Source organism: Marmota marmota, unplaced genomic scaffold (assembly GCF_001458135.2).
Source record: "Marmota marmota marmota unplaced genomic scaffold, marMar, whole genome shotgun sequence".
NCBI classification, from domain to species: Eukaryota; Metazoa; Chordata; class Mammalia; order Rodentia; family Sciuridae; genus Marmota; species Marmota marmota.
The window spans coordinates 20,686,583-20,707,238 of record NW_026000057.1 but is presented as its reverse complement, the minus strand read 5'-3'; the positions used below and the strand labels follow the sequence as shown (position 1 = coordinate 20,707,238).

The 20,656-nt window shown below is 36.8% G+C and overlaps 1 protein-coding gene across 12 annotated transcripts in view; it reads left to right on the top strand.

Moving 5' to 3' along the window:
* Fam13a (family with sequence similarity 13 member A) overlaps positions 1-20,656 on the top strand; it is a 346,389-nt gene that overhangs the window by 258,182 nt on the left and 67,551 nt on the right. For 8 of the 12 annotated variants that reach the window (XM_048813609.1, XM_048813610.1, XM_048813608.1 and 5 more), the window contains one exon: positions 11,541-11,582. The exons of 3 other annotated variants lie outside the window; for them this stretch is intronic. In XM_048813609.1, coding sequence (XP_048669566.1) covers positions 11,541-11,582 — 42 coding nt within the window. Of the gene's footprint in view, positions 1-8,887; positions 11,216-11,540; positions 11,583-20,656 lie in introns of those variants that run through there. One more of the 12 variants, XM_048813613.1, reaches the window with a different exon arrangement.

Sequence of the window (20,656 nt, the reverse complement as noted above, 5' to 3'; positions counted from 1 at the left end):
GAAACACCTGCTGTACCAAGACTACAAGACTACAAGGGACTCCAGAGAGCCTAAGATGTTTTCATATGCTAGATACATACTAGGTGCTCAATAAATACTTGTTGAATTAGAAACTATAGAGAAATTTAATGGAAGTGCACCGGAACCCTATACTGCACTTAATTTCTAAAGCTTCCCTCCCAATATAATGTCTGGGAATATTCTTATACCAAAACAAGTAGTTTACTCACATATAACTATAATATGGTAGTGCAAAGGAAAAAAATTGAAAGACTACTTCTATTTACATTGCATGATATTTGATATTTAGCCTGAGAAGAAAAGGAAATAGTTTTTAGTTTATTTCCCTGAAGTACTGTAACCATTAAGGCAATTTAAGAAAAATGAATTTTTTGCTTTATATATATTAAAATATAAAGATTTTCTCTTCTACTTTTTTCCTTTGCTATATAGTGATAATAGAAGTCTGTTTAATAGCCATCTGGAATTAATTCTCTTTTTCATGTGGGATTTATTCAAAAAAGTTGAATTCATCTTTGATTTTTTAAAAAAAAGGAACTTAGATTTTCTTATTGTTTATAAGGATAGAAACTACTTTATATTTGGAGAAATGTTTTGTCATAGATACCAAGAAGTAATTTATAGACTGAAGAATCCATTTACTTCTCTTAATGGAGAATGTTAAGAACAATGTTACATATTCACTCTTTCCATATCTTAATTAATCTTTTCAGATGGCACAACCTCATATGCTGAAGGAAATTATAGCACATTCATTTTATGCATAAAAATAGCAGGTGAACTTTGTTGTGACCAAGTATATACAAGTACACTTTAAGAATTCTAAATGAGCTGGGCACAGTAGCTCACACCTGCAATCCCCATGACTCAGGAAACTAAGGCAGAGGGATCACAAGTTCAAGGCCAAAAGAGGCAATGCAGGAGATAACGGGGATTGAACCCAGAAGTACTCCACCACAGTGCCACATCCTTAACCCTCCCCACCCCCTGAGGCAAGGTCTCACTAATTTGCCTAGGCTCACCTTGAACTTGCAATCCTCCTGCCTCAGTCTCCCAAGTAGTTGGGATTATAATTGTGTGCCACTGCATCCAACTCTAAATGAATCTTTTGATCCCTGTATTTTTCTGGTTAAGATATTTGCATATATATTTGAGTGGAGGAGTGGTACTAGAATAAAACCCAGGGCCTCAATTGAGGCTGGCCTCAATCTTGAGATCCTCTTGCTTTAGCCTCCTGAGTGGCTGGAATTACTGGCATGAACCACTGCATTCAGATATATGTCCAGATTTAATTTTTTTAATTTTAAATTATCATTTTGAGATCAATTTTATTTCTGAAGTCAAATACATATTTATACTATCATTGTCAAACTGTCAAATTCTTTTTTTTTTTTTAATTTTTTATTGTTGGCTGTTCAAAACATTACATAATTCTTGATATATCATATTTCACACTTTGATTCAATCTGGACTCCAGAAACAACAATAAAGCATGCCACATTATAGGTCTTGCACAAATCATCCAAAAGCCAAAAGTGGACATTTGATTTTAGTTTTAATTGAAATATTGGGGGGTGACGGGTGGAATACAAGATAGATAGGAATGTTAGAAGTTGGTTATTTTGGGGGTTGGGCGTACTGGGTACTCCGGGGCACTCAACCACTGAGCCACATCCCCAGCCCTATTACATATTTTATTTAGAGACAGGGTCTCACTGAGTTGCTTAGCACCTCTCCATTGCTAAGGCTGGCTTTGAACTCACAATCCTTCTGTGCCACTAGGATTAAAGTGTGCACCACCACGCCCTGCTAGAAGTTGATTTTTAAAATTAAGATACCTAAGTGAAAATAATGAGGGAGGGGAGGTTAAAGAATACATCCATAAAATCTTCAAGGATTGGGGTCAGGAAAACATAGTATCTTCTGATCAAATATAATATAAAATCCAGGAAATCTTACTAGAAATAAAAGTGAACTGCTTTATTCAGGTCACATTAAATGAATGAAATTAAAAGACTAGGGAAAAAATAAGGATTTTTTAAAAAGCATGTGATAATAAATACATCAGAGTTTTGCAGTCCACAGAATGATAATGGAAAGAAATGCAACCTCACTGTCTAGGTTAAAATAACCCCTGAAACTGAAATTAGATATCAAGTTCTGGGCAGAGTAGACCATTGATATACTGTGTTGTGTTTTTATAAGCGACTCTCCTTCATTTTCAGCTCCCTGACCTAACATAAAAGTCACTGTTTGTCCAGTGTCAGCTGTGGCCTCTGTCTGGAAGGCCACTGCTGTTCCCCAGGCCTTAGCTCCCTCTGTGGTCACCCTGAGCAGGCGTGCCATCTCCTCAAGCCTCCAAAGCCACATCCTCTTCTCCTTCTGTGAAGAGCTCTCCACCTGTCCTTTTCTTTCTCCCAGTAATGCCTCTGTGACCCCCAGAGCCCACTCCCAGTGTGGCTTACCTTACCCAACTTCACCTCACCTGCCAGACCACCCCGTGCTTCAGAGAGTGAGGGCTGGAGCTATGGCTTCAAACGATTGGACCAGAAGCTCCATGCTGCCTGCCTCCAGGGCCAGGAACAGTTGATTGGCCTTTGTAAACCTTGTTTTTCTTATCTGAAAAATCTGGTTAGTAATACCTTCCTCCAAGGATGCCTTTGATGATTGAATGGGATTAGGTATACAAACTCTTAGCACAGAAGCCTGCCTTGTATGGTGAGCTTTCAATCAATGGTAGTTGCAAACCCTGTTTTCATAATCCTCTTTAAATTTCAGGTCTCTCTATCTTGGATCCTCTATAAATTCGGTGAGGACTGGGGCCACATCCTATTAGCCTGTGTATCTCTGGCACCTGTCACAGGTTCTAATAAGTCATATACACTCAAAAAATTTTGCTAAATGAGTTCTTGCCCATGGTCATGGTGCTCCCAGAGCCCAAGCCTGGGTCCATATGGAGCCTTCACCCCCTCTCCAGTTCTGCTCATCGTTGTACCACCCAGGGTAAGATCATGGCCAGGCCAGAAACAAGCTGTCACCCACTGTTTTATTCAGAGTCCTCTTCTAGCAGAGGGGCAGATGACAGGACAATTTGCATTGCCTTTGCATGCACGTCTCTGTCTCCCTCAAGATTTCCACATTCAGAGTTCACAGTTTGGGAAATTGTATATGTGCTGAGTAAAAACTGTATTTCCAAGGCAAAAGAAATTTCTAATGAAGGTAAATGTTGAAAGAAGTTAGCAAAAATAATTTACTATTTTCTTCTTCTTTTCTGCAGATATTTTGTAATACGAGTCAATTCTTGGTTTTTGTTTTCAGTGATTAGAGTTGAAAATATTTTAACTTATTCATCAATGTTCTAAAAATATTTTCTCATCAACTAATTTCAACCCCAAAGAAAGTGTCACTGTAGGTATTACATACTCTAAATTACTGCCTCATCAAGGCACTCTTCTCTTTGTCTACAATAGGATAACCGTCAGTTTCTCATAAACAAATGAAAGCTTCCAGCTGCTTTGAAAACAGTTTTGAGACTAAACCAAAATTTTCTTTAAGCTCCAAACAACCTTTGGGTTTGCAGTGAGGTGAAATGATTTTCTTTTCCTGCTCTCAAGCCAGAACAAACACATAGTGTGTGGCAAGGCCGTATTCAAACATTGCCCTGCCTGAACGTATCCTTTTCTGGGTTCTCTGTACACCTCGGAGAGTACAGTGCTTACATTATGGGCATCATGACAGAACTCCCTCTTCTAATTGTGCTGTTGAAAAAAATTATTTTCTTTTACTTAAGTAAGGATGGGAGGAAACCCATGGTATCAGGGTAGTCTCACTAGAAAAGAACATGCTCATTTATAATAATCAACAAACAGAATTCAGAATGCTTCCAATTGTCAAAATTAATTTTATAGATCATAAACAGCATATGCTTTCAAAATATTTAATGTAAGTGTAGTGTAAGCACTTGGCAGAATCTTGATGATGCTGATTGTATTTAGCAGCTATTTACTGAGCGCATGCGGCATTCCAGATACCTGGGTAGGAGCTGGTGCTATAGAGATAAAATCCAAGCGGTAAGACAAGCTCCAAACTCTTGTGCTCAGCACTGTTGTAGCCTCGAATGGTGTCTAGGAGCCTGGATGAAGAGGCAGCTTCCTCTACAGGGTCCTGGAGATGGGTTCCCGGGTTAGAGGACTCTTGAGCTAAGAGATGGTAGAAGCATATTGGACAGAAGGAGCAACATGTACAAACGGAGGGAAATGCAGAAGTGCAGTGAGAGTTCTAGAGAGGTCTGGTGGGCAGAGTAGGAAGGACTTCTGTGCCAGGTTTAGGCATTTGAATTTTACCCTACATGCAGTTGGAAAGCAAAGAAACTATGGAAGAACTGATATGGGCAGCAGGGAAACAGAGTACTGTCCCCATGAAAGACTATTGCAATGGCAGTGGAAAGATCAGATTCATGTCTTTTCTGGAAGATAGAGTCCAAACAGTTTTGTGACTGGCAAAATATGGGAGTTAGGAATAAACTTCTTTCGAGAGAACGGTTGGCTTGTTAATATGACACAAGTATAACAGTATGGGGATTCCTTTCCATTCAGTGACTTTTAAACATGTCCCAGCCCACCATCCCCAGGGAAGTGCAATGTCAATCAATCAGTAGGAAGTCATGGTTTACTTTCCATGTCCTAATTGCAGCAAGAGATGCAAGAAAAATGGAAAACAAAGTTTCTTCTTCCCATCAATGATTAAGACCTCTGTTCCTCTTCCCCCACCTGCATATACCCTCACCCCCATCCAACTTCTTAAATACTGCAGGCTGTTAATCAGATGGGCATCCAGAGCTGGAGCTAACTGGGTAGGTGGAACTGAAAAAAAAATGAGTTGATCCATAGTTCCTTCCAAGGAAAATAACTCGTTGATTCTAAAAGACAGTGCAGGTGACAGAGAATGCCACAGACATAAAGTAACAGGAACTCAAGGAGCCCATTTATGCAAAAGGGTCTCCTTCACTGTCTCCCTGAGCCACATAATTTATACCATATTGCTACAATCAGGAGAGAATATTTCAAAGACTTGGAAGCATTCTGTAAGCTCCCCATGGCTTTTCAGAACTATGTGATCTTGCCCACTGCCTGGCCTATTTGGCTTATTTTCTCTCTTTTTTGGCTTAGGGCAAATTCAGGTGAGGAGCAGACAAGGAACATGTCTTCACTAGGTCCTACAGGATCAGAGATCTTAATTCAACAGCATTCACTGAGTTTGCATCAAGTGTCAAGTCAGGGAGAGGTTTCCTTAGTGTCTTTGAAGGGTGTTTCTCAACGGTGGCCCATGACCTGTTGGTGCTCAGTAAGCCAGTTTCACAGTATTTTACACAAGTTTATGTAAGTAAAGTACAGCAAACTAGAACATATCCAAGAAAAATAAGAACAATCTTATGAAATTTGCATCCATTTTGTATACATGACCATCCTGATATAAAATACACTTCTCACCAAATCAGCCAAAGTTTTGAAAATCTGGTGTCCAGGTCTGTTTATGAGAATAATTCACCTGAATGAGAGTTTAGGTGGGGTTTTGCGTATAGGCCTGGAAATCCAACCCCCAAGTCAGTGTGGGAAGTTGATTCTAGTCTTTGCATTCTTACAAATGAAATTTGAGAGCACAACCATTTTGTAAGACAGAGACATCTTTGTTAGGATGGTTCTTATTTCTGAATTTGAGAAAAATAACAAAATTTCTTAGGCCGGGCGTGGTGGCCCACACCTGTAATCCCAGTGACTTGGGAGGCTGAGGCAGGAGGACCACAAGTTCAAAGCCGGTGTCAGCAACTTAGTTAGGTCTTAAGCAGCTTAGTAAGACCCTGTCTCAAAATAAAAAGGGCTTGAAATGTGACTCAGTGGTTAATTTAGTTCAATCCCTTGAACTAAAAATGTTAAAAAAAAAAAAAAAAAAAAACTTCTTAGCAGATATATTTGTTCACTAGGGCTACTGTAACAAAGTGCCACACACTGGTGACTTAGAACAACAGGAACATCTTGCTTCACAGTTCTCAAGGCAGACCCGAAGTCAAAGTGTTGGCAGGGGCCATTCTCCCTGTGAAGGCAATGGGAGCGGCCCATCCCAGGCCTCCTTCCTTCCTCCTTCGCTTCTGTGGCTCCTTTTCTTGGAGCAGTTTGTCCAGTCTTCACCGGGCGTTCCCCTTGCACATGCCTGTCTGTCCAGATTTCCCCTTTTTCTATGAAAAACTCGATTACCTCTGTAAAGGCTGTTTCCAAACAAGGTCAAATTCTAAGGTGTGAGGAGTTTGGACTTCAGTGTATATTTGGGAAGCAACTCAATTCAGCTCATAATGAGTACTTCAAATTTTCACTAAACAGTCCAAAAAAATAGTAGAATTACTTTCTTATTTTGTTGGAATTAAAAAGAAGTTTAAATCTTTGGAAGTCTTCCTTTTGACTATTTGTTTTGCCCCCCCAGATAATACCTTTCAGTGTTGGCTAAAAATTCATGTCCTGTGAGTATTAACAGCTGCAGTTCTTTGCATTTATCTTTTGATTAGGACAATTTATCTGCTCTGTCAGTAGTTTGTTTATATTTCTAGTGGCTAGGTGTTAAATTCTTAGTAACGAAGTGCAAAATTAAAACTATAAATTAAGCTGTTTGGGCCTCCAAGACAGAATTGTAAAATATCTTCCCAAAATTATAGCCACAAACATTGAACTTTGAGTCTGACACTCTTATGTTTGTTTTCCAAAAAGAATAGGGGCTTTGGTTTTTCTTATTTTTTATGTTAATGTTCCTGAATGGGGTCAAACCAAAAACCTAAGCTGCTACCTCACTGCCCAGTGGTAGTGGGGGAAGGGACAGCTAAGGCCTGAGACAGTGGCTGAGCTAAACACTGGAGTAAGCATGACACTTTATATTTTGAGAGGACGGAAGGAAAAGAAAATGTGCTAACATCACTTCCCTCATCATTTTCTAAGAAAATTTCTCTAGGAAAATTCTTCCCCTTAGCACATTCTGTAATATGTGAGGAAAAAGCCTGAGTTTTAGGAAAAAAAAAAAATTAGCTTAGTACTTTGCTTCTCTTGTCCCTCGCTTCCTCTCTTTAACTGGTTTTTTGTTGTTTTTTTTTTTTTAAGCCCCTATACATGGTTTTCCTAGTTTCTTCAATGAATGGAGCCTAATCCTGAGCATTTACTTATTTTTCTATACTTTTCAGTACTCCGGGAACAATTACAAACTATTTTTTTCAATCTGGAATCAATTGAAAATGTATTTAAAGTGTATTGTTAAATATGCAAATTATGTTAATTTCTTGGTCTCCAGCCACATTAACCAATTAGAAAGTTGAACTAATTGGGCCATTTATGAGGACAATTGAAAAGGAAATTGAATGGAGTGGTGGTTTGATCTAATAATTGAAGTCCATTCTGAATACCTCATTCTGGGAATTCTACCAACAGTATTTGGTTTTTCTTAGACATGTGAAACCCCATGCTTTTCTTGATTGCAGTTAGCTCCCTGTCCAATTGATAGACATTTCATTTTGTGGCTTCAGTTTAGAAATTTGTGCAGCTCATGAACAGATTGAATCTAGGCATCATTTATTCATATGCATTTAGGCTATATAAAAAATAAGTTAGGACCCTGCCAAAGTCCTAATGTCCAAACTATTGCCATATTCAGAAGTAGATTTTTAGATCTGGATCTCTTCAATAAATGTTCTCCCATAAGCAATTGTTTTGAGAGAATATAATACCACATATTTGAAGATGCTAAGCACTTGATTATGTGACATTAATGAGGTGATTGCCCAAATCTCTCAATGTACATTTGAATTTTTTAAAAAATGAATTATCTGCTTAAACTTGACTATTATCCAGAGTCAGCAAATAGGAAATAATTAAAACATGGAATTGATATAGGGTAACCAAGGAGGATCTAATGAATTCCTAATTGTTGCAATTTGTCATTGACATCATTTCATGACACATGGTTCCTTCTTCACAGTACACGTGCTTATTTTGAAAATCTAAACATGAATCAAAATTCTAAATTTAGAACTTAGACAAAAAGTTCTTACAAATTATGCTCAAATTGGAATTTAGGTAAGATTCTTTAATATCACTGGACATGACTGAGATTGACACAAAGCTAGGAACAGGCATAAATAACCTATGTAAATAAATTTGGGGGGCTTATAATAAAAGCACAGTATCTTTTTGCACAGCTATGTAGAATTGGTGATATTTTCAAATGTTTTGTATTCTGAATTGTAAATTCTATGGAAAAGTTTCTTTTCTCAATTCTATTGAGCAGTATTGTCCTTGGCCATTTTTTTTTCCCCTTAAAACTGCCTTCAAAAATCAAGGTGACTGGGGCTCAGTGGTAGAGCCCTCACCTAGCATGTGGGAGGCCCTGGGTTCAATCCTGGGCACCACATAAAAATAAATAAAATAAAGGTATTGTGTCCAACTACAACTGAAAAATAAATATTTTACTTTTTTTTTTTTTAATCAAGGTACTTCCACTGGCTCAGGAGGCTGAGATAGCGCCTTAGCAATGGTGAGGCGCTAAGCAATTTAGTGAGACCCTGTCTCTAAGTAAAATACAAAATGACAATAATAATAATCGGGCTGGAGATGTGACTCCATGGTCAAGTACCCCTGATATCCCCCAAAAAAAATCAAGGTAGTGCTGGGCACATGCCTGTAATCCCAGCAAGAGGATCATGAGTTCAAAGTCAGCCTCAGCAACTTAGTGAGGTACTAAGCAACTGAGACCCTGTCTCTAATAATTTATGTGTGTGTGTGTGTGTGTGATTCTGAGGATGTGGCTCAGTGATTAAGTACCCATGGATTCAATCTCCAGTACAAAAAAAAAAAAAATCAAGGTAGCATATTGATTTTAAAAATTAATAAACTTAAAATCAATGTTTTAGTTGTTTCAGATTTACACTTTTGTCAAGAGTATATTCCTAAATCCCAGGCAAGGGTATTTTTATGAAAGGAAAAGGAAAAATATGCTTATTACCTATGAAAATTTTTATTAGCCCCTCATTTTCTTTTCAAATTATAGTGGGTTTTTGTTTTAGGGGTGTGGAGGTGTTCTGTGCATGGATTTGCACCCCATTGAGTGCTTTCTATTGACTAAGTAATATACAGAATCTGTTTCATTTTGTCTCAATTTCATTGCTTACATTTTCTCTTTTAGAACAATTAAATTTTGTCAAACTTCAGGGACATATCCTCATTCAGAATTTCTTATTTTGTTTTTCGTTGACAAATACACCTTATGCAAATGGAGCCTAAAAAAAAACGTTTGCTTATGATCAAAACCTTGTTTTTCTATCAAGAGACATTCCTGACATACCACCACTATGTTTTAATGATTGCCTTATAAATGCTATCAGTCATAATGCATTAGGACTAAGGATGTAGAGCTGGTAGAATAAAAAGCTTGACAAGAAGCTTATGTACTCTACAGGATGTCCTTGACAGTTGCTGGATTATGGGCATCCCATAACCTAGTCATTGCACCATATTTTGTAGGTTAAAATTGAGGTGAAGACAATAAACAACCAAAATGGACTTACATGTGATACCAAAGCATGTAAGTCACTAGTCACAGATAGTGTTGCATCACAATCTGTGTCATCTGAATAAGTTATGCACCTTTTCTGAGGCTGTTTTTTTATCTGAATAAAAAAGGAAAGCAAGGGCCAAGTATAGGGAGGGTGTTTTTCCAGGATCATAGTGAGATGACTAATTTGGAACCCCTGGGGTAGTACTGGCCCTCAATCCTAATGAATAAATATGTGAGGGAGGCAGGGTGGAAAGGAAGAAAGAATTGACTCTACTACAAAGAAATTTAGCACGTACCCTCAGAAAACATTAGCTGAAGCACAGGAACATCTGTGTTCAGAGTCCTGCAGGATCTACATCATCTCCCAGAAGTGCCTCTTAAAAAAAAACCAAACATATTCCTAATTGAATGTTCAACAAACTATATTAAGGTAAGCATACTAATTTTCACTTTAATTTGTTACATATTAGCATTAGCGATCTGTTCTGGGCAAAGAAAGTGGTCCAGCCCTCATTTTACAATACACAGAGGCAGTTTTCCTCTAACAATATAAAACCATTATACTTTTTAGTGGTAGCTTTTTTGGCCTAGTGTTGTTCAGAATTAGTACTTTAAGACATAGATTCCTTCATTAGGAAACTAACCCAATCCTAATTTTTGTAAGTCTCTTGTTAAGTGTTTTCTAGGAATAGTTTGAAACCACATATGTAAGCTACTGTGTCCGGTTAGCTTAAAGCAGTCACTTCCTATGCCGCTTCAAGTGCTTTTGTCCCAGAACACCTGGCCATTTCCCAGATGTTGTCACCTCTAACTCATAATCTCTGCAACTTAGCTCAACAAGCTTTGCCCTGAACCCATCCATGTTAGAGTAAAGCTGATCCATCACTTATCACTTATTCTTCACATGGAAAGAATTAGCACAGTTAATCATAAACATTAATGTCTTTGACAACTTAGGTATTAGAGTAGATAAACTAGATGGAAATTGCACACCCAGATCAGGAGAGGATCAAAATTAGTGTGTTATATTTTATGTGCCATATTCCAGTTGGAATGTTAAATCTTTTTAACTCCTAGAACAAATTTGTGTGTGTGTGTGTGCGTGTGTGTGTGTGTGTGTGTGAGAGAGAGAGAGAGAGAGAGAGAGAGAGAGAGATTATAACTCTGTAGTAAGATTGTTGCAGTTGAAGCAAACATTTTCCTTTTGATCCATGATCCTTAAGAAAACAAAGCACTTTATGCTTTCAGATATTTTTTTAAAGAAAAAGTCATATAAAAGAAAGAAAAAATAATTACAGCATATATTTTACATTTTTGAAGACTAGATGCCTTTATATTAAGCTTCCCATTGCTTCTATGCTGTTTGAGGAACTTAAACTATGCCTGCAATTTCCTTTATGTCCTTTCATATTTTCCCCACTAGTTAGTACTTAGTAGAGCAACTGTAGGAAGAACACAAGAGCATGCGTGTTGACTCACTGGTGTGCTTGCTCTTCCTTGCTGGGGACCTTCCTGAAGCGGCTCACATGTAACAGGAATATTTTCTAGGCTACTTCTCACTTTTCATTGTCATGTTACAGTTAACAAAGCTACAGTTAACTTTGTTCAGGTAATGGTGTGTGTGATCATTTGAAGAGTTTGGTATAATGTCTGAGTACTTGAATCGGACTTGTGAAATAAGGAAGTGGGAAGCTTCTTCTGGAAATTGTGCTATGATTTACTTTTGCCTTAGGCACATCTGGAAAGAAGCCTCTCTTGATGGAAGTAATCAACCTTGGTTAGGTCTGAGGGACAGTGTATTTTTACTAACTTCCTCCAGAGATTACTGCTAATGTACCAAAACAAAATTTGTGACAGGTAGAACAGAGTTTTAGAAAAATTGACATGTTCTATTGACAGAAATTATATTAACTCAAAATTTATTTTCCTTTTAGTTCGCAGGAAGATGAAAGACCCTTGTCACCTTTCTATTTGAGGTATTTATTTGCTTTTTTGCTGATTTACTACAGGGAACGGAGGAGGGTTATGGCTTTGGGGGGTTGATTTGTCCACTTTAATATTTTACTGTAGGATATTCTACCCTGGAGTCAGACTAAGCTTGCTGAAGCTGTATTTTATTCTTGATATATCTATCCTTCTTTGGTTTAAGAAATCTTTTTTTAAATGTTTAGTATAGTTGAAAAGACTAAAATTAGATATTTTGTTCTAAATTCACAAATGTCAAGGTGAACATTCTCATTTTAAAAACTGCTTGATGATTAGGCTGTAACATAAATTAAACATCTGACTGGGAATGTGTCATGCTAGTAGACCACTTGCCTAGCAAGCTTAAGGGCCCAGGTTCAATCCCCAGTACTGAGTAGGGGGAAAAAAATCTGTTCTCCACCTATAAGAGGTGGGAGAGGGCAAGGCACATCCAAGGAGCAACTTACACAAGACATCCTGGGTAGTAAGAGCTTATTTACTGCAGAGTAGGAAGCTAAACATTTATCAAGTTTGAAGTTAGAGAATTATATTCTAAAGTTTGTAAGACCAAGATGACAACTCTTAAAACCAGTCAAGTTATCACAATTCAAAGTAGATGCTAGACTAGATCACTTTTTTTCCCCACTGGCTGAATGCCTGTTGTACTCATGCAAGATTTTCAGTGAACTGTCTGAGTGAGCTATCACCTAGAACCAAGTTCCCCTGGTTGCATTTCATTCCTAATTATCTACCTACCCACTTCACGACTCGGAAAATATGTCTGAAAATGTAAATTAAAGATGTTGAAATTTCTTAGTCTTTCCTCAATTTTGAAGCCTACTTTTAAAAGAAAATGTCAGGCTATGTGATGCATAATTTTTTTTTATTTACTTATTTTGAATCTAATTTGTTGCAATAGACACAGAGTTAGAGTTAGAGTATAATTCTACCACCAATAGCTCAGAAATGTGTCATAGGACGTCAGGCTTAGCCAAGTAACTGCTTTTGGGTAATGTTCTGCCCTTTAGAGACTCGTAGCATGTTGCATAATCACTTTGTGGCAAGAGAGGGAACATTTGAGGTTTCAGTTTGAGACAACATGGTGGTCCATTTTTTTTCATCCTGTTTCCTGCCAACCAGATCAGCATATTCTGGTTCATAGGCTAGCTCAACTATGCAATTACTGTGAACAAATGAGCATGTTGTTGCTGAATGCATAGTGTCTCTGGCATTCATTATGTAAATATTCACAGTAATATCAAACAAATGATTATTACCTATTAGTGAAAAGTAATAAATAAAAAGTAAGTTTTACACAATATGGGACACTATAGCACCAGATCATGCTAGCTAATGAGAACTATTTCTCTGAATATCTTAATTTTATTACTCTGGGTAATGTCAATCTGTGTTTTTCCTAGAATTGAATTATCTTTAAAGTATTGGAGGAAATGGATTTTATTAGTCTAAAGTCTTCAAAGAAACATAATGGTGTTATATAGCGTGAAAGTATATGTAGTTAACTAATAATACAATTTTTTAAAAATTTGTGTATTTTCACTATGAAAGTAAAGTAAAATAATGTATTTACTGAACTTTCAGTAGAAGCTATTTTATCTTCATAGAAATCATAAAAAAACTAAAATTTAAGGGAAACTGAAATTAGGGGAAAAAAGACTAAAACATGCACACTAGTCCACATCTATAGTACAAAAAGCAAAATTTACCAGCAGGCATTTTTGTCATACGATGGAAATTTAAACTAAGTGGAGCTATTTCATAAATGCAGAAGCAGTAAGTTTTTAGTCTGAAATTTAAAATTTAAAAATAGTTTCTTTTTCTGAATAACATTATATGATGGTCTTAGAAATAATGTATGAATTAGTTTGATACAAGTTAATTCAGCTTTTTTATCACCCGCTTGACACGAAGGAGGGAGAATCTAATAAAACATGAGCCTTTTTTTTTCAATTATTTGCATGGCTGGTTTTAGACAGACTTGAGTTATTCTAGCATGTAACATTTAACTAGAAGAAAGAAAACATGATTGTTAATTGTGATTAAGCTCCAGATTTGGTGGGGGAGGGGGGCACACTAGAAACATGACATGTCTACTGATAATTAAAAATTAGTGCACACTTTATGTTCTAAATATATTTATACATTTCTGTAGCTTCCTTGTCTTTTCTGTCTTTCCCTCCCACTTTATTACTTAAGAGTCCTTTAATGCAATGCTCAAAAGGGGAGCTATTGCAAGACTCAGGAATTCCTAAGTGATTTGTTAACAAGATGAGAAATTACACTGGCCCTTTTAAATTCAGAATAATATTGCATGTCTTTAGAAAGAAAAAAGCAATTGATAGTTACAAACTGCTCTCTGCCCTGACTAGGAATATTGATAATTATATATGGTATTTTGAATTGATAGTTACAAACTGCTCTCTGCCCTAACTAGGAATATTGAGAATTATATATGGTATTTTGATAGTGTTGATTGGCCAGGGTTTTCTCAAAAAGAGAAATCAAGAGATGAGACACATCTGATGAGATGGGTACTCACAGAAGATACATTCACCCATGAATAGCCAGGCAGAGGGGATGGGGTGGTCAGCTGTCAGTAGTGAGGTGTTCAGTTTGGTGGTTAATTCTGAAAGATCAGCATGAGGTGCAACAATAAACTTTTGTTACTATAAGTCTTGGAGTGGGCAGTCCTCAGGGAAAACAGAAGATAAGAACAGAGCAGCCCCCTAGTCTCAAAGGAAGGAGAGTAGATGATAAAAGTTGATCACGGGAACCCAGCTTTTGGAGTGGAGATAAGCAGTGTTGGTGTCTTGGTAGGGGCAGAGATGCAGGGCACATGCAATTGTTACCTTGCTCCATTTGTCACCTTATAGAATTTCAGTTTCTGCAGCTTGAAATTTTCTTTTAAAAGTGACTGCTGAACTACATGTTAGTCTATTGTACGTTTCAGTTGCTTTCCATCCTTTCTGTAATGAAGTAGGGCTGTTAGAGTCAGGCACTCATTTTTATTCTAAATCAAACATCTGCTGTGATAACAACTCGGTCTTTTCTAACTACTACTTCTTTAGCTTAGCCTAAATCAACAGAGAACCATTTGTCTTTCTTTGAAAAGGAAGGAAATAGTAGCTACAAATCAACACCTGCCACCATCCTGTGTCAAGTTTATTGCAGTTACAGCAGCTCAAACAGTAGGTGTCATTGTTCCCCAGATTGCTCAGTAGGGATTAACCAACCCTGTTGAAATGTTTGGACAAGGACAGGTTGTGCCACCCCATCATGAGATTGCAGCAAAACAAACATGTACCTGCAAACTTAAAGTGAAGAACATTTTTGGCAAGGATGCCCATATCGTGGTCTCTTTCACAGTGTAGGCTGGAATCCAAAAACAGAAGCCCCTATCTCAGTTGCTCTAATTAGCATCAAAGCAACTTGCTTTTGGTGTTTTTCCATGCCATGTTCAGTCAGTCGGGTGGTGTCTGCAATTCTTTTGCCTGGCATCCTTTCAGATCTGCTGCTAGTTCTGCTTTCATTGTCTGAGGTTTCATGTTTCTTCTTGATTTCTGGGGTTGGTTTCCACTGGAACTAGAGTTCTTGATTTCCAACTTCTGTTTCTCCTCATCTTTACTTTTTCCCACCTCACCTACACTGCCTTCAGGTACCTGTGGCCAAGATCAAACTTATCCTCATCTCATCCCATGAGAATTCTACCCTTGAAATCCTTCTACAAATTCCTGGATTGTTTGGATGAATCGATAAATAGATAGACATAAATATAGATTTATAGAACCTGTGTTTCCTGTACTTTATCAAAATTCTATGTATGTCCCTCAGGGCCATATGCCTGTAACCAGTCTTTATTTACTGGACTTTCACCAACTCATGTGGCTTTTAAAATACCTGCTCCTGATGTGGTAACTGTACATCTGTCTTCCAGCAAGGCATTATCTTTCTTATTTCCCTGTTCTCATCTAAAGCTCCATCAGAATCCTGGAGTTGACAGGCTTTTTAAAACCTCAGTCCAAGTTTTAACATGATACAAACTGAAATAAATTACTACTTTAGCAGACTTGGAATTACTTAGGGTCAGTTTCATGAAAGCAATTTTATCTGCTTTCTAACTTTCCTGAAACAACTTAAGAGATTTATTTCCAAGTTAACTGCTAGGCATACAAATTCATCTTTAGGATGCTGTTCATTTTTAATTGCTAGAACCTTGGCCTCATCAATCTTATGAAAGACTCTTAATCATTCCTTATGTTTCAGGAAAAATTTAGCTTTGGATAAATTCATATTAAATTTCTTTCTGATATTAAATGGCCTAGAAATTATATCACATCATCCCTATTTTTCTGATATGGAGGGGAAAAAACTTCTATTAAAGCATTTTTAGGTGACTTTTCGGCAGAAATATCTTTCTAAACAACTTGTGCTAGAATTTGTTTTTTTCCATTTCATTAATTTTAATTTTTAATAGTTTTTCCTCTTAAAAGGATTTGTGCTTCCTAAAACATCTTTTTCAAGGTAAAATCTGTCATTGTCAAGTGGAAGAATGTCAGTGTAGCCAGTGTAGCATGCCAGGCATCATATTTGTTGGGAACCTTTTTAAGGCCACTGACTAATCAGCAGAACAAGCAAGCAGACCAGTTATTTAGTATCTACTTGATTTTTTTTTACCAAGATGATAAAGATCAGCTAGGTATTGGGCATCCTTAGACATAAGTAAGTATTTGTTAAAATTTTGGTTTGCATGTCCCTTTGGACTAGAGTACTGACTCTAAGCTGAAGGGGCAGGCATACTTCCTCTGCCTGTGGAGCTCTGTTATTTGAGCTTTATTGTGATAAAATACAAATAACAGCCAGGCACTGTGGTGCACACCTGTAATCCTAGAGGTTCAGGAGGCTGAGACAGGAGGATCAGGAGTTCAAAGACAGACTCAGCAACTTAGAGAGGCCCTAAGCAACTCAGTGAGATTCTGTCTCTAAATAAAATACAAAAAAAGGCTGGGGATGTGGCTCCGTGGTTAAGCACCCCTGATCTCAATCCCTGGTACAAACACACACACACACACACACACACATATCTCACATGAAATTCACTAGTTTCACCGTTTTTATTGTTTTTTACATTGTCATAAAATACATGATACTTAAAATTTATCATTTTAAGTACACTGTAAGTGTGCAGTGGTATTGAGTACTTTCTATTGTTGTATAGCCATCACCACCACCCATCTTCAGAGCCCTTTCTAATTTGCAAAACTAAAACTATGCCCATTAAGCTAACTCCACATTTCTTTCTTCCCACCCCAGCTCTTGGTAACCACCATTCTACCTTTTGTCTCTGTCATTTTCACTACCCTGGTACCTCATATGGGTGGACTCATACAGTATTTGTCTTTCTGTGATTGGCTTATTTCACTTAGCATAATATCCTCAAGGTGCATCCATGGTGTACCATGTGTCAGAAGTTTCTTCTTTCTTAAGGCTGAATAATAATTTCACTATTATAAACATTGCATCTACCCATTAATGGACACTTGAGTGGCTTTCATCTTTTGACTGTTGTGAATAATGCCGCTGTGAACTTGGGCACCCACATGTCTGTTCAAGTAAGTCCCTGCTTTTAATTCTGTTACGGATATACCCAGAAGTAGAGTTGCCAGATCATGTGGTAATTCTATATTTAATCTTTTGAGGAACTGCCCTCCTGCCGCACCTAGCAGCTGCACCATTTTACATTTCTACCAGTTATGCACTAATTTCAATTTGTTACCATCCTCACCAACACATGTTATTTCTTGTTTTTTGATAATAGCCACCCTAAGAGTTTTAAAGCACTTGGAGGTCTTTAATGATTGAGTCTCTCTGGGAAAGATTCTAAGTCTCAGATGGGGTGAATGTCTATATTTTCTAAAATCATCAGAGGAGATTTTGATGCACACCTCTAGCTGAAAACCACTGAGCCAGAACACCAGTATAGCTACAGAATGTTATAAACTTTACTACTGCATCATAAAATTTTTAAGGAACTCTCTAATGACTTCTTGATATCTGAGAATCACTAGTCATATTTTTTGCATAGTAAGACATAAATGTAGATTCTGGGTTTAATTCTATCAATGTAAGGGAAAATATTAGGCATATATTTTGACTATACTGAAAAAGATAGTGTATATAAATCTATAATGCTTCTTTTCATATGCCTTCCATCAGCAATGATAAAGCAAAGGAAAATTTTTAGAAAATGAAACTTTTATATCCATTCTGCCTAGATCTCTTGTTACTCATTCCCCATTTTCCCTGCTTCTGTATGGACTTCTCTTTATGGGAACTTAAGATTTTAAGAAAGTGTAAGCTTCTAGCTTATATGGGGGCAGACTACCTTTGCCTGATGTACCTTCTTCCAGTTTCCCCTTTAAATTTCAAGAATGGTATAAAAGACAAAAACTGGAGAGAGCTCTATAGCAATAATTTAAAAAGCCATGTCAAAGGTCACACTATTGGGCTGGGGATGTGGCTCAAGGGGTAACGCGCTCGCCTGCATGCGCAGGGCGCTGGGTTCGATCCTCAGCACCACATAAAATAAAAAATAAAGATGTTGTGTCCACCGAAAACTCTCTCTCTTCTCTTCTCTTCTCTTCTCTTCTCTCTCTCTCTCTCTCTCTCTTAAAAAAAAAAAAAAAGGTCGCACTATCAATGGAGATGGACTAAGAAATGTATTTTTACCTTGCAGACTGCATATTCCACCATCTAAACCATATAGATGGACACAAAGAGAGAAGGAAAGGAAGTGGGGGAAATAGACTTGGATTCCTCCTACTGTCTACTGCCCTGACCAGAAAAGCAAGTGACATTCCCCCCAACTAAGTAGAAACTTATTTTCTGAATCACCCAGAGCTGAATTGTGTGTTCTTTTTCACCTCTCTGCCCCCATCAGCTTCTTTATTTCATTATCCATTAAAAGACTAGAATGCTCCACATACAAAACCATAAAGAGAGAGGATCCCCTGGGATGTTAGTCATCTAACACAAGCATTGAGAAAGAGCTAAAAGCAGGCAGATCATTGGAATTAATGAGTGCTTTCAAATGTACACTGCACAAAAACAAACTATTTTTTTCCTGATTCTCCAGCTTAGTCCTAACATTGGAAACCGCGAGTCCACCTAAGTAGGCCTTGTTGATTGTTCTCTGGCAGACTCATGTACTGGCTCTTCCAGGCTAATCTAAGAGGGAGCATTTGCCCGCAGCCAAGTGGACAATGATATAAACTAAGACCCATCTACTCTCCCAGGATATTGGCAATGGCTCTGCCTGGATTAATTTTTTCCCCCTTAAGTACCACTTAACAGAAAGAAACTATCTGGGACTAACAAAGAGAAATTACACACTCAGGGAAATGATGATTTGATTAGCCCTGAGGACTCGCATAAAAACAGATTCCAAAGATTTTATTTATTTGTTTGTTTGTTTGTTTATTATGATTCAGAGGAAAACTTGACAAGTAATATCGTTAATCTTCTCAATAAAATGCTCAATGACCTTACCAACCTCTTTGAAACATTAGTGGGAAGCTGTAAGGGGAGAATATGTTTAGAACTGGAAATATAAAGACACATTAAAAAAAAACTGAAATGAGGGAAAGAAGAGTTAAGAAATTTATTAGCAGATATTTCAAAACTGCCTGGGAAGCTATAAAGAGCAGAAATTTTAAAAAATAAATCAAGTACATAATGAAAAGGAAACTTGAAAAATGCTTTCAGAATGAAAAGAAAAAGGATAAAGATAAAAACTATATAATAAATTATGTTAGAAGTAAGGTCAGTGATTGAACAGCCCGTTTGGAAACTAGTATCCTAGGGAAGAAACCACATTAGTAGGAAATAAAGGTAGAAATCAAAGGTATTTTATATATATAGCTAATTAAAGAAATAGTGACCTGATACTAAGTATGGTGACAAAGAAAATAATGAAATTCTAAATTTTGTCTCTTACATGGGAGGTTTAAAAATTTTAGAAACATGTCAAGAGTGGTTTTTTTTCCTTTTTAAAAAATTATTTATTTATTTATTTATTTATTTATTTATTTATTTATTTGGGGTGTGTGTTTTTGTGTGTGTGGTGTGCTGGGGATTGAACCCAGGGCCTCATGCATGTGAGGCAAGCAAATTAGCTATATCCCTATATCTACCAACTTAGCTATATCCCCAGCTCTTTTTTTAGTTTTAATAATTAGAGAAGTATGGCTATGAAAGGCAGCTACTAGTAAAATTGTGCACAGGAGTCCAATATTCCAGATGGTTTCAGAAGATATGAGCAATGGCAGAAATCAAGGGAAAAGAAAGACTCCAAATTAAAAAGCCTAAGATAAAAACAATATAGAACAAAAATATCCCCTATGACAACAAATGTAAGTGGGTTAAATTCTTTGAGAAAAGCTAAAAATATTTTTAAATGAGAATTAGAACCATGTTGTGATTAAAAGAATCATAACTAAAACAAATGTCTCAGAAAGGTTAATAGTACAAAAATAAACATGTATATCTAGTAAATGTGAAAAAAAAGAAAACAGAAATGGCAACATCAATACCAGAACAAAGAAATCAAGCCAGACTTGTTAAAACAAACTAGACTTGCTTGATTAGGTAAAATCCATACAGAAGATATAAAAGTTACAAATTAATGAGTTAAATAAGAGGACATCAAATCACATAAATTTAAATATAAATTTAAACTCATGTTAAAAAGGATTAATGGTTAAATGCATTTGAAGTGTAGGCCTTATACATACATGTAAATAAATATACACATATATGTCTATACACAGTTTACAAAATACAATGTACTGAGAATTTGATATAATTAATAAAATTTAAAGTAAGTGAGCACATATGTTCATATACTTCCCTATACTCAAGCATTCCTACTACTTTATAAAAATTATTTTACTCTCTCTCAAAGTTCTTAAAGAGTAGAAAATTTTAAAGTCAGATTTTTCTTAGTGTAATTAATGAAAAAAAAATATTCAAACAGTGAAAACTCTCCTACGGAAATGGGAGACAAAGT